At 40.7% G+C, this 13,795-nt stretch overlaps 1 protein-coding gene across 1 annotated transcript in view; it reads right to left on the reverse strand.

Moving 5' to 3' along the window:
- KDM4B (lysine demethylase 4B) overlaps positions 1–13,795 on the reverse strand; it is a gene marked incomplete in the record, with an annotated part of 3,340,808 nt that overhangs the window by 206,724 nt on the left and 3,120,289 nt on the right. The window contains 1 exon segment of the mRNA XM_044054047.1: positions 4,016–4,180. Coding sequence (XP_043909982.1) covers positions 4,016–4,180 — 165 coding nt within the window.

Genomic DNA, 13,795 nt, shown 5'->3' on the forward strand with positions numbered 1-13,795 from the left:
TTCTATTGTCAATTCTGTGTATCATGTCTCTCTACATCCTGCTCTGTGTGTCTTCCTCTCTCTGTTAATTGTCTCTCCTGTCTCTGTCTCTCTACTCCTACTCCATTGTCTATATGTCTCTCTTGTTATTGTGTCTTGGTCTTGTTCTGTGTAATCTATTGTATCTGTGTCTTTGTGTTTTTTGTCTTGTGTGTAATCTGTGTGTTGTATCTTTATCTTTTCCATATATATATATATGTATATATATATATTTATATAAACACATATCTAAATATATATATATATATATATATATATATAAACATATATACATATATCTATATACATATATATAAACATATATACATATACATATATATATATATATATATATATATATATATATATATACACTTTTGTAAGATATGGCAAGCCTTCTTAAAACTACCCCATATGGCAGTTCTTGTTGGGAGTATGCACATATTACCGTGTGAGCTCAACCCTCCCTTGTAGCAAACAACTTTTCTATTCCACTGGTAGTACTGCTGCTAGATATAAATCTCAAATGATCTTCACCAAATCTTCTTCTTTCCTGCACGTACCCAAACTACCATAATCTGTTCTCTCTCTCTTTTTTTTTTTTTATAACCTGTCCTCTTTGACTATCAATGTAATTGGAGCTACTTTGGCTTGTGCACTGATATCATAACTTCTTTGTTTATGCATTCTACCACCTATCAAAGGCACTTCATTTGCATTACCACAAGGTTCCTCAACTGTTCTGCCTTCATTGACCAGGATTCTGTGCCATACAGAAGTACTGATTGCACCACTTTGTTCATCTTACTTTTCAGCTTCTTTACAATCTTCTGTCACACACTATCCCTAACACCCTTTGCTATCTGGCTGCAAACCATCTGATTCTAGCTTTGACCATTCATTCAGACTTTTCTTCTCCTCAACTACTCCTCTCAGATACTTTAAGCTGTTATCTTATTTCACTATTTCCCTTCTGTCTCAGTTTTCAGCTTCTTCTGATTGCACCCTAATTACTGCCATGACAAACGTATTGCCTGCATTCAATTTCATCCAATGTATCTTCAGTTTTGCATTTCACTCCCTTTTCATCTTCTGAAATTCCTGAATGATCAGAGTTTCCTTGTACTGCAACACTCTGTGCATGAAGCACTTTGTTGATCTGGCCCCTCTAACTTGTTTGCCAATGTAGTCCATCACCAGTATAAAGAGCATTGGGTTCAGAAGTGAACCGTGAGCCTGATGAACACTCACTCTGACTGTGAACTACCTTTGTGTGTGTCACAGCACTATATTTGTATCACTGGGACCTTGTAAATAACCTGCATAATTATACCAGTGTTACCAGGACGTCAAACCATTGCAGAACTGCCCAAGTCAGCTTTCTCGGTAACTTCTTATATGCTTTTTCTAAAAGTCTATGAATGCCCATTTAGACTCTGTCTCCATCTTCTTCATCACTATCTGTCTCACTGTAAACATCAGGTTCGTTATGCTGCATCCTGTTCTGAATCCAAACTACTCATCTCCCATCTTGCTGTGCATACTCATTTAACGGTCACACTCTGCAGTACTTTCATGCAGTGTGCTAGAGTTTAATACCTTTCTACTACCCACATCTGTGAATGTCTCCTTTGTTCTTGTAGAGTGCCACAAGAAACCATTTTCTTCAGTCAGCTGGGATACAGCTTTCTCTCCACCTTCAGAAGCCATTTCTCCCCAATTCACCTAAGAGTTTGAATGTATCCTACTGCGATTTCATCTGAGCTGGCTATTTTTCCTGACTTAATTTCTTGGTGCTATATATACTTACTTCTAAGGTGAGTGGTTGTTCCTCGTTTATTGTAGGATGTGCATGGGGCAATACAGCTTTTGTGTGATTTTCATGTAGAGGCTTCTGGAAGTACCTCTTCCATCTGCTGTTGATGTCCTCTGGACTGGTCAGCAGATAGTTGCTGGCCTCCCCTATGAAGTGTGTCTCATGGCTACGTTCTTTGCCTTTCTGTCTTTGTATTGCACTATGTGACAGTTTCTTTTGCCATCTGCTCACTCACTTTCCAGAAGCTGGTATAGTTTTTCTACTGCCTTGTTCTTTGCCACTGTGACTGCTCTCTCACCCTGTCAGCCAACCCAGTACTCCTCCTTAGTCTGGTCCATCTTTTCTATCTCCCTCTTCTTCCTGCAATCCTATTTTCTTCTGACAACTTCAATGGTCTTCTACATTCTATCATCAGCTTTTCCTGTGTACCTTAATTCCATACTTTGCTTTTTTTAGATACTGCCATTCTTTTTTTACCTCTACCTATTTCCTCCTCTGCCTGAGCTGCTAGATCCCAGAGTATTTCCTTGTATTCTTCTGCCCTTTCTTCGGTCAACTTCTAGGTTTTCAGCCTAGCCTTTGTTGACCACAGAGCCCTCTCTGACCACTGCTTGTAGCTGACTGTAGTCACCAGGGGATTATGCTGGGGGCTAAGAGTTTCACTGGACATGACTATGCAATCTCTGATTTGACCCCAGTGCCCTTTCCTTACTAGGAAGAAGTCTACCAGAACTGCATGTTAATCAGTCTTATATGTGATCTTGTAAGTCTCTCTCTCTTGGTGAACCATGTGTTGGCCACCATCAAGCCATTCGCCAGACAAAAGTGTAGAATGTCCGCTCTAGCTTTATTTCTGTTGTACTACCCACATGGACTCAGGGAGTCCTCATATCTTGTTCTGTCAGTCCTAATATGAACATTCAGGTCATCTAATATCAAAAGATGATTTTGTTCCACTTTACCTATTAGGTCCTGCAACTACTGCCTGAATTTCCTCTTTTCCTCACCATCACAAACATGCTGTGGACCACAGTATGAGATTTTTGAATACTGCCCTATTGTTTCACTAGAGTCTGACAGCCATGAGTCTGTCACTAATTCTGATGATATGCCTCAGTGTCTTCTGAAGACACTGTCACAATAATTCCCATACAATTTCCTAGCCTGTCCTCCCCCTAAGTAGTAGACTATGGATCCTAAGCTAAACAACTTTACTGGACGGTCATTCTACCATGTCTCCTGGATACATAGAATGTCTAGTCTCCTCATCATGATGTTGTCCACATCCAAACTGCGCCTTGTCACTGAACCTATATTCATTGTAGCTATTCCTTAGTCCATTTTTGGTAAGTTGACTGGTTTTATGCCCAGCATTTGTTCAACACAGACATCCCAGGTAACCCAGGCTGGACAACTGGACACTGGCTAGCCAGCAACTTATTGAGATGACACTTCATCTTTCTCATAATTACTACCAATGTAGAATGTGCTTTAGCCAAGTTTCTGCTTTTCTGTTATGAATACGACTACAGAATGTGCTTAGTTCAGCTTTCCAATATTTTACTACAACTTAAGGAAGAGCTCTCAAGTGTTGGTGTCAAATCAGTCCAAAATGTTATGACAACTGAATACAAGATCTCTTGTACAGTCATTCAAAATGTGACTTTAGAGAAGCAGTAATGATATACATTAGCGACGTTTACTTATGCCAAAGAATGTAAAATACAAAAATTACATTCAACGGTAATCTTCATATAAAGCTACAGAGTGAATATCTTCAAAGATGGAGGAGCTACAGCACTATGTAAATCAATTCCCTTTAAAAAGTCTGCTTAAAACAGGGATAAAGTACATTCCTTAATTTAATTACCTCTTGTATTATATAAAATTTTTAATTTGTTGACATGATACTGACAGGTTTTCAGTTATATGTGATGCAAAATATGAAAGCAATATTTTCTTTCATAAGAAAATACCACATTAAAATTTTCTTAAAGTTTTCATGTGTGGAATTTGAAAACTGCTGCACACGAAGAATGCAAAAGATGAATAGAAAATTCTGCATTGAAAAAATAGGGACTAAAATAATTACCAATTTCATTTCATGACCGCTTTAAACAATATTCTTACAAATTGCATGAGGTATTACAGTCGTCTCTTAAAACACAATGAAGTACTTACAATAATATTTTCTGGATAAAGGTTGTCACTATAGGAGCCATCTTCAAAGTTCACCTCATAGAATGTCTGTGTGGCCATGCCAATCACTCTGCACCTATAATAGAGGCCATTCCTATTCTTAGTAATCACCATCTGTCCTACTGAAACCTCCTTCGGACCCGAATTCTGATGGAGAAAATGTACACAGTCAGGAAAGGAATGAAACCTCATGATGTGGTCATGATTTCTCACACATTAAAAAAAAAAAAAAAAAGACATTAGCAACAAAGCTCTTGTATTATCAGATACAGGGTTCACTGCAGAGATGCACTGGCCCATACCCCTTAAGAGATAACCTCTTAAGAGCAGGCTTAACAAGTAACAGTTTTACAGCTGTGAGAAGAATGATATTGCGCTACTATATTACATAAGGAAAATCAAACTACGGTACAAATTAGCAAAGCATATGTTCTTCCTTCCACTGCAACAGCGGATGCCCAAAGACTTGCTGGGTCTGTAAACTAAAGACAAGATGTAAAAAATATTCAATGTAATTATTAGTAGATAAGCCTTCATTCTTCTAGGTTCAGCTCAGGGACAGGGAGGCTCAAAAGGGTCAAGACTTCAAAGGACCAACATGACATGGTACAATTTTACACACATTACAAAGCAAAACTAGCATGTGACAATGTATTCTATGAAAAACGGAGGCTAAGACCAAGATAAAGTGAAGAAAAATCTGGAGGAAAAAAGGAAGCTCTTGAAAGCTATGCTGTATACGTTATATTGCATAAGTACATTCTGGAATAGAGTACTCTTTTATGCAACCTACCAGTCAGCAACTTTCCATCTCATCCTAGCCCCCCACACACACACACACACACACACACACACACACACACAGAGTCTAGTAACAAGTTGAGCTCATGGTATGCAGAGGACTGAAGTTAAAGGCTGCCATTCCACAGAAAACAAGATATGCCCAAGGAGATCTAGAGCACAGGCTACAAGTCCACCATGAGTTTCAGGTCATTGCTCAGTACTGATGCCTCACATTGCTTGGTTCTCCAGTTTGGTTCTAGGCTAGGATGCCTTCAGTACAGAGTTTACAAAATGTTATGCCCACATAAGTTTTTTCCCCAAATACTCCAGTTTTCTCCCATACAGCAAAAATCAAATACAAAGAAAATGGCAATCCTCCAAACTGCCAGTAGGGGGTGCATGCAGTGAGCATGTGCGTCCTGTGACAGGCTGGTTCCCTGCTCAAGATCAATTCACAAGCCTTGTGCCCAACAAGTGCAAAGAAAGGCTCCCGTCTCCCCACAGTTCTGAACTATGTTAATAAAATTATTCAGCAATAAATTCTTTGCAATGATAAGAATGGGAATACAGCAACAGCTGGAAGATGGAGCACACAGTTAACTATTCATCTACTCTGTACCATAAACGAAAGCATGCTAACATAAAAATCCATTTTTTTTTAAATAAATAAAAAGCCCCAACAGTAAATACGTTCATCTCCTGAGGATGTCATCAGACTTCTGAAAATCTGCACACTACAATTATTATTTCCAGGACTCACTACTCAGGGACACAGGAAAGAAGGGTGGGTTTGTTGAAGTGGACAGATATGGATCACAAAGATATGTCAAGCTCCTCCTGTTGGCTGGCATCATGACAGGATACTCTTGACAAAAGTACCCCGAAGATCATCCTACACCTTCATATCAAGTGCAGCTTATAGTGTCTTGCAAAAACATATACAAGCCCCTGTCAAAGCAGCACAAATATCATCTAACTGAGCATTATTAAAGAATGCTTGACAGGTAGCCACTGCTATAACAGAATGAGCTTTAGGTTTACTATGCAACTCTGTTATACTTCTGGTAACAAAAGGAAATGCATTCTGGACAACCAAGCTACACGATTTGACTTTGGATACTTTCTGGTCCAGTCTGTTTGCTGCACAAGAAACAGAATATTCATCCTCTTTTCTGAAATTGTTTGCGCTTTCCAAATTAATGCATAACTATTTATGAACATCTAAACAGTGTACAATGTGCATCATCCTGACCAAATACTAAAGAAGACTGGCAAACTGACAGACTGATTCAACTGCATCCCTGGAGTGACCCATCAGCATGAAAGAATGATTGGGCCATAAGGACACTGTCTTTATGAAACATGAGATACGGCCATTTGCATTTTCAAGCTTGTAAATTTGAAACTTATTCTGCTGAGACACTTGCCAAGAAGAGTGTATTCCGTGTTAGAGAATTTAACTCTCCCTTTTGGGGTTGGAGTAAAATCAACTTCACTTGCACAAAGTTTAAACTCAGGGGAGGTGACTTTGGATTGATTACTGTTGGTCTCTGTAAGAAAATAAACTTTGAAAAATACTTGACATACAATGAGGGATGCTAAGGAGAAGCACTTTACTTCCTGCTGAAAGCTGGAAAAGTAATGCTAGCTAGCAACCAAGTGGTGTGACCATCTTCTTTAGGTAATGGCTACTGCTGATGTGGCACCCCAACCCCTATGCACAAATAAGGGAAAAAAGGGGGTTGATGTCAATGCCAAGCACAGATTGGAGCACTAAAGGGATTCAGCCCTCTGGATGTTGCCTAAAAGAAAAATCATCATCCATTCCTTCTACAAGTTACTTTCGTTGAAGGTCTCTGGCAAAAGTACCATCCTACATGAGTAAAAGCCAGGTCCCTGGTCATTAACAAACAGAATAACAATGCAGTAAAATGTAGGGACAGAGGATCCCACTGAGGTTCGCCAAATGGATAGGTGAGAACTGAGAAGAGTCATGAAGAGTTTTAAGCAGAGAGCTTTCTCCATTAGGTAATGTGAAAACAGGAGGAGCCAAATTCGCTGGGATTAAATGTTGGTGTGACAATAACTTTGCCTTTGCTCCAATTGACTTTCAACAACTCCAGAATAAATAGAAATGGGGAGAAAGCATAGTAGAATCCTGGGTGTTCATTCTGGGAGAACAGCATCCCTATGAATCTGTCCATATGGAAGGATGAGGGAGAAAATTCTGTTGCACCTTGTGTTGGTTAGGGAGGCAAAAATAATTCAATATGGTTCACACAGTGCAAAACAAAGCTCTCACTACTTACACACTTAGTAACCACTTGTGGCATCAGAAGGTAGTGACTGAGCCTGCTCATTGAAGAATTTACTTGAACAATGGCATAGGTTGCAATGAGAAAGTGATGAAACAAAATAACCAAGTCCCAAAGCATTATGGCCTCATGGCACAAAGGGTAAGGGCATTTTCCATCCCACTTGCTGATACATTATAACACAGCTATGCTGTTGGTGCAGATGGCTATCTCATTTTGAGAAATATGTCCTGAATGCCTGCAATGTCAGGAGGATTGCAGTCACCTCTAGAATGTTTATGTGCATTTTGTTTTTTTGTCTCTGACTACATCCCTTGGAGTGTCTAACCCTAGACAATGTCCCCAAAAGAGGACAGATGTAACAGCAGTGCCTGTCACTAGAGGAGAAGGGGAAAGAGGAGGCAGCTGAGAGCAAGATTGGGGTAGTGAAGCCACCAAAAAGAATGTGCCATTTGGAGGCAGGAGAAACTTTTCTTCCCACTGCTATACGCCCCCAGGTTTGCTAGCCATCAAATATCTCTTCAATCAGACATGCCAATTTGTTCCCCCATCTAGGAATCCCATCTAGATCCAGAGTGAGAACTATCTGAAGAAGTCATCATGCAGTAAGTCATGAAGATGCTTTGGTGCTTCTGCTTATAGCCCTTATCTGCCAGCAGCCACTCAGTTGGCTACTCCCCCTTGACGACCAGATGTGTCTGGCTTAGCCTTCTGAAGTAGACACACCCTTCTATTCTAGCCATGAGTAACAGCGTTCTGTCATACCTGTTGAGTGAGTCTATCTTATTCTACAGTCATAAAGCCCAAAGAAAGACCTATCTTTCTGGCCTTGGGTTGGGCCAAGGGAAAGATGCATCCATTGTTTATACCAGAATTAGTCTCTGACTACATCCCTTGGAGTGTCTAACCCTAGACAATGTCCCCAAAAGAGGACAGATGTAACAGCAGTGCCTGTCACTAGAGGAGAAGGGGAAAGAGGAGGCAGCTGAGAGCAAGATTGGGGTAGTGAAGCCACCAAAAAGAATGTGCCATTTGGAGGCAGGAGAAACTTTTCTTCCCACTGCTATACACCCCCAGGTTTGCTAGCCATCAAATATCTCTTCAATCAGACATGCCAATTTGTTCCCCCATCTAGGAATCCCATCTAGATCCAGAATGAGAACTATCTGAAGAAGTCATCATGCAGTAAGTCATGAAGATGCTTTGGTGCTTCTGCTTATAGCCTTTATATGCCAGCAGCCACTCAGTTGGCTACTCCCCCCTGACGACCAGATGTGTCTGGCTTAGCCTTCTGAAGTAGACACACCCTTCTATTCTAGCCATAGTAACAGCATTCTGTCATACCTGTTGAGTGAGTCTATCTTATTCTACAGTCATAAAACCCAAAGAAAGACCTATCTTTCTGGCCTTAACAGACAGACATACACTCCAATCAACAGCCCAGATAATTCTGGTATAAACAATGGATGCATCTTTCCCTTGGCCCAACCCAATCTTGATACCCCACCATGGTGGAAATGTAGGAATTGCATCACTGCAGATAACCCAGCACTCTCCTCCTGATGTGTGCATGCTCTCACTCTTGCACACACCACAGAGAGCTATCACCAGCTCAAGACGTGAAACAAATGAGCATCTAGTCACTGGGTTTCATGCAAGCCTCCACTTGCACTGGAGGACAGCAGCACAGTCAGGTCAGGAATCACTACTCCTCCCAAGAATGAGTGAGCAGATTCAGCTTGCTCATTCCCATGCCCATCCCACTTGGTTTCCAGCACAAGAAAGGCTACTCACACTCTGTGCCATAGCCAGAGCAGTATCTCTCTATGCCACACAGCTTGGGGTAGACATGAGAGATTCTGACCCAAGAAGACTGAGTGCCCTTATGAAAGCTTGGATAAAGAGACCATAAAAATTGTTACTTCATTAACTAACAGTATAACACACACACATTGCTGTTGTTACTAAAGCAGACAATATTAGAGATCATTCGCGTCTCTGAAGAACAGAGATCCAGTCACAGGATAGCATGTCCAAGTGGCACCTTATGAATATTAGTGTGGCTCACAGCTCCATCTGGGACTTCCCAGTGTTCACTGTGATCTCCAAGAACTGGTACGATAGGAATAAAAACTCAGGACTATCTATGACCAATGCTTCATGTGTGAATACAGGTTGCCTCCAACCTTTACTCACAGCATATTTAACTCCAAATAAGGGAATATCTTGGACCCCAATAATCTCTGGTGAGTTGCTACAGTGGACTTGCATTTGACAAACATTCTGGAGGCTGTAGTGAGACTCAATGGCAGTACCCAGAACTAGAAATGATTGGCACTCAACCTGGATGCATAGGAACATTTTAGACTTCTGAGAAATTCTGGTGTCCAGAGAGGTCCATAGGTGTGTACTGGGCTAATGGCCCTGGGGCCTTTACAAGCCTAGCCATAAGATTACCCTGGCATCATGCCACCCAACCTTAGTTCCCAGTGCCTCTGTCGGGTAGAGCCACTGGAGTTATCCCTGGGGTGAATTTTCTACTTCCCATCCACTCAAAGATTTCTCTTGAAGAGGGTCAGCAAGGTGCTCTGCTTGACATGTATAAGAAGTCTATTCCATAGCATGGGTAGTCTCTGGGTTATGAACCTGCCCCTCCAGTATGTTCTGTTGATTGTGGCAATGAGGTTGAGGTCTCTGGAGTGTGTGGTGCGGAGGGATTGGGATTTCTTTAGATGTGGCATTTCTAACAGAGGTGGGTCAGACATGGCTGTGTAAGTTGAGCAGAGATAGCCTCTAAGTAGGCGATATGAGACGGAGAATAGTTGTAGTTTTTTGAGTATGTCCATATAGGACAAATGTTTAAGGCCTGGGATCCTCTATGTGAGGTACTTTTGCGGCCTCTCCAGTTGTTGCAGGTGTCTAGTGAGGTACATGCCAAATGGGGCATTGTACTCGATGCCACATAGAAGGACTTTCTGACCACAGTGGCAATGTGGTGATCAAAAGAGAGGTTGCTGTCAACCTCTCTTACAACGCCTTCTGTGTTCAGTGGACTACCACTGGTATCCTGAAGGTCTATACAGCACTTCCAATCTCCTTCCAGTAGACAGGAATTGATGGACAGCACTGTGACCAGCCAGAATGCTACCTTTAGAATGGTCTTATTATGCTGTAGATGTTAAATACTGGCCTAAGTTACACTGTTTTCTTGGGAGCAAAAAAGAAGCTGGAGCCATTCTGGTCTGTTGGGACAGCTTAGATTGTTCTTTTCTTTAAAAGTGTCTGAACCTCTATCTGGCCACACACCTTTTGACTGGGAGGGATGTCGGAAGGGGAAGGAAAGGTGATCAGGACATGGTCACTATGGATAGGATCACCCCTATACACCTGTCCAGTGTGAAGACCATCCATGCAGATAAGTGGAGGGACACTCAATGGCTCATTGACTATTGAAGTGGGGGCAGTCAGGCAATACACCTCAGGGATTCTGAGTCAGACCTCTTTTGGATGTAAAAAGGGCTCTTAGATCAAACCATCCTGACAAATACGACTATGACCTGAAAGTAATTCACATGGGGGTGAATGACCTTAGACACTCTACCCAGAGAGACACATGAAGATGGATATGATTCAGCTTTCTATGTATGTGTCTGAGCCAGGAAAAACACTGGTCATGCTATTTTGCCATCACCCAGAATGATGCTACTATTCAAAGACAAGATAACTGGCTTCAATAACTGGGTGTGTAGTTGGAGTCATTAACACAGTATGTCTCGGCTTGGGATGAGATGGCTGTCAAGTCTTCTTGCTTGGTCAAGGATGGCTTTCACCTCTCTTACCAATGCTTTTGCATTCTGGCTAAAGCCTTTCCTGTCCCCATAGTGTCTTTTTTAAGGCATAATGCATCTAATCGACATTCCAACCTTGTAAATTATAATTTGGAACACATTAATGTGGCTCTACTTAATGCCAGGAGTCTTAAAAAAAAAATTCCCAAACTTGAGGCCTTCCTGTAACCTCAACACATTCATACATGTATAGTTATGGAACATGGCTTCAGAGCAATGAAAGCACTCCTCCTATTCCTCGGTAAAATGTCTATCATGACTTCAGACCCAATGGCAATTGTGGGGGAGTATCAATATTTGTCAAGGATATCATCACCTCAGTTTAGATTCCTTGGGATACCCACATGTCCAAATTACCCTAAACAAGACGAATTATCACTTCATAGCTAGGTATAGAACACCCCCATATGTCCCTTTCTGAGCATGACAGCTATCTTAACATATTAGCAGAGATTCCCATTAAACCCAAGAACTTTCTGCCAGGGGGAATTCAACTATCCATCAATAAACTGACTGACCTACACTGTCAATGGACTGCATGCCCAGTGTTTCCTTGATCACTGTAACTGCTAACCCCCCTTCACAATTAGTTAACCATCTTACTGGGGGCCGCAATATACTGGATCTAGTCCTCAAAAATATGGCCACTTCCTGCACAGCTCCACATGCATCATCGTGTCGTGTTAAATCAGACCACAATTTAGTGACCTTTTCCTTTAAAACTGGTGGTACTTCCCCTTGTAAACAGCTGTGTGTTTAAGGACTTCTCAAATGCAAACCTTCTTCAGTTACTTGATGACTTAAATTCTGCTGTAATCCTCCAATGAAGGATCCTATTGCTAAAGTTGATATCTATGCCTCTGACTTCTACTCTCACCTAAAGTCAATTTGATAAGGCAGTCCATATCTGCAACAAATATGATGAGAAGTTTAAAACAAACTCATGTAGTGTAATACCAGTTTAAATAAATTATATAACAAAAAGAAACTGCTTAATCCTTACAACACGTCTCAGTTTACATACCATAAGAGCACATTTAAGCAAACAAAGAGCTTAAGGGAACAATTAAAAAATAGCCAGTAAAACCAGAAATAACTGCAAATCCTTTCTTAACTATGTCGGAAGTTAAGAACCAACACCCAACAGTGTTCAGAGGTAGTCCACAGTACTACTACTCTCTCTGACCCAAAGATAATAGCTAATATCCTAACTGCCAAATTTAGTACAAAATTTACTCCACCCACAGTTACAGCAATCTCTCAGGTTCCACAATCCCAGTCTTTAATTATTATGGAAAAAGTTATCTTAGCCCTTTCAAAAACTAAGAATATTTTATCCATGGGCCCAGACAACATACCAGGTTCTATAATTATCAGTGTCAACTATGGTCTTTCTGAACCCCTACTTAAAAACCCTTTAATATAAGCCTCTCCACTGGTTACTTTCCTGAAGCCTGGAAAACAACTACTGTGATGCCATTACACAAGGGTGGCCCAATCAGAGACCCTGGTAACTACAGACCCATTAGTCTGACTAGCTTCATTATGTAAAGCTATAGAGCACATTACCTCTGATCACTAATCTGGATATTGAAAATGTCTCAACCTTGGACCATCATTGATTCTGTTTTATCAAAGGAGATCCTGCCTCTTTAACCTTGTTAATTACTTTGAAAATGTAACTGAAGTAGTAAACAGTGGTTATCCACTGCATACAGAATATCTAGACCTGGCCAAGCCTAATTGATAGACTTGCAAATCTGAATATAAATCATTGTATTGTACAATGGATAACTAACTGGTTTGTCTAACAGAACTCATGTGGTTACAGTAGTAGGTGTCATTTCTGAAAGTCATTTCCCAGTGGTGTACCACAAGTGTCGAGTTTTGGTCTCTCTATAATTTGGTATATATTTCTCAAACCTTCAGCTCAGCACTTCTGGCCTACAGTTAAACTAAGTTTGCAAAGGACTGTAAATTGGGTGTTTTTATTCAATCTTTAACTGATTCACAATTGCTCCAGCATAGCTTACACCATGTTAACAACTGATGCAAGGGTAAGGATCTTAAATTAAATGCAAAAAAATGTAGCATAATTAATTCTGGTAAACAAAACAGTTTCACTTTCCATATAGGGGATCCACCCCTGCAATCAGACACTGTCATAAGGAATCTAGGTACTCTTGTTGACAATTCCTTATCATTTGGACATCATGTCTCCACAGTAGTTCAGAAAGCCTTCTATCTGGCCCATCTAATTTCCAAAGCTGTTTTCACCAGATCCAAAAAAGTCTTAATTCTCCTTAAATCATATCTTAACAGATCCATTATTGAATAAAATGCGCCTTTTGACATGTCACAACTTGAGAAACCATAGGGATTCATAACTAAAAAGATCAGTGGCCTCCAAAATCTTAGTTATTAGGAGAGACTGGCAGCCCTTTCTCTGTACTCAGTCTCTTACAGACTCCTATGTGGAGATCTAGGTCTAGCCTTTCATGCTATGAAAGATCCAACCCCACTTGAACTCATTTCTTCAGAGAACTAATGGTAATGCAAATACTCTGTTAATGGAACTAACCCTTCATCGGCAAATAAACAAGACACATTGGCATGACAGATTCATATCTCAACATATCCCTCATACCTCTGGAACAAACTTCCACTACATGTTAAGCAGAACAGCACCCTTGCCAACTTGAAGGTAAACCTAGACAACTGGATGGGCAGACTTAAATTCTTTCCCAGCCTATCTTATCTTGCCCTCCTTGAGGTTAGAGGGAAATCCTGAATAGTGTTTTTTGGCTAGGCTTTAA

The sequence above is a fragment of the Protopterus annectens genome, chromosome 13.part0 (assembly GCF_019279795.1).
Source record: "Protopterus annectens isolate FY-2018-M chromosome 13.part0, PAN1.0, whole genome shotgun sequence".
Lineage (NCBI taxonomy): Eukaryota > Metazoa > Chordata > Ceratodontiformes > Protopteridae > Protopterus > Protopterus annectens.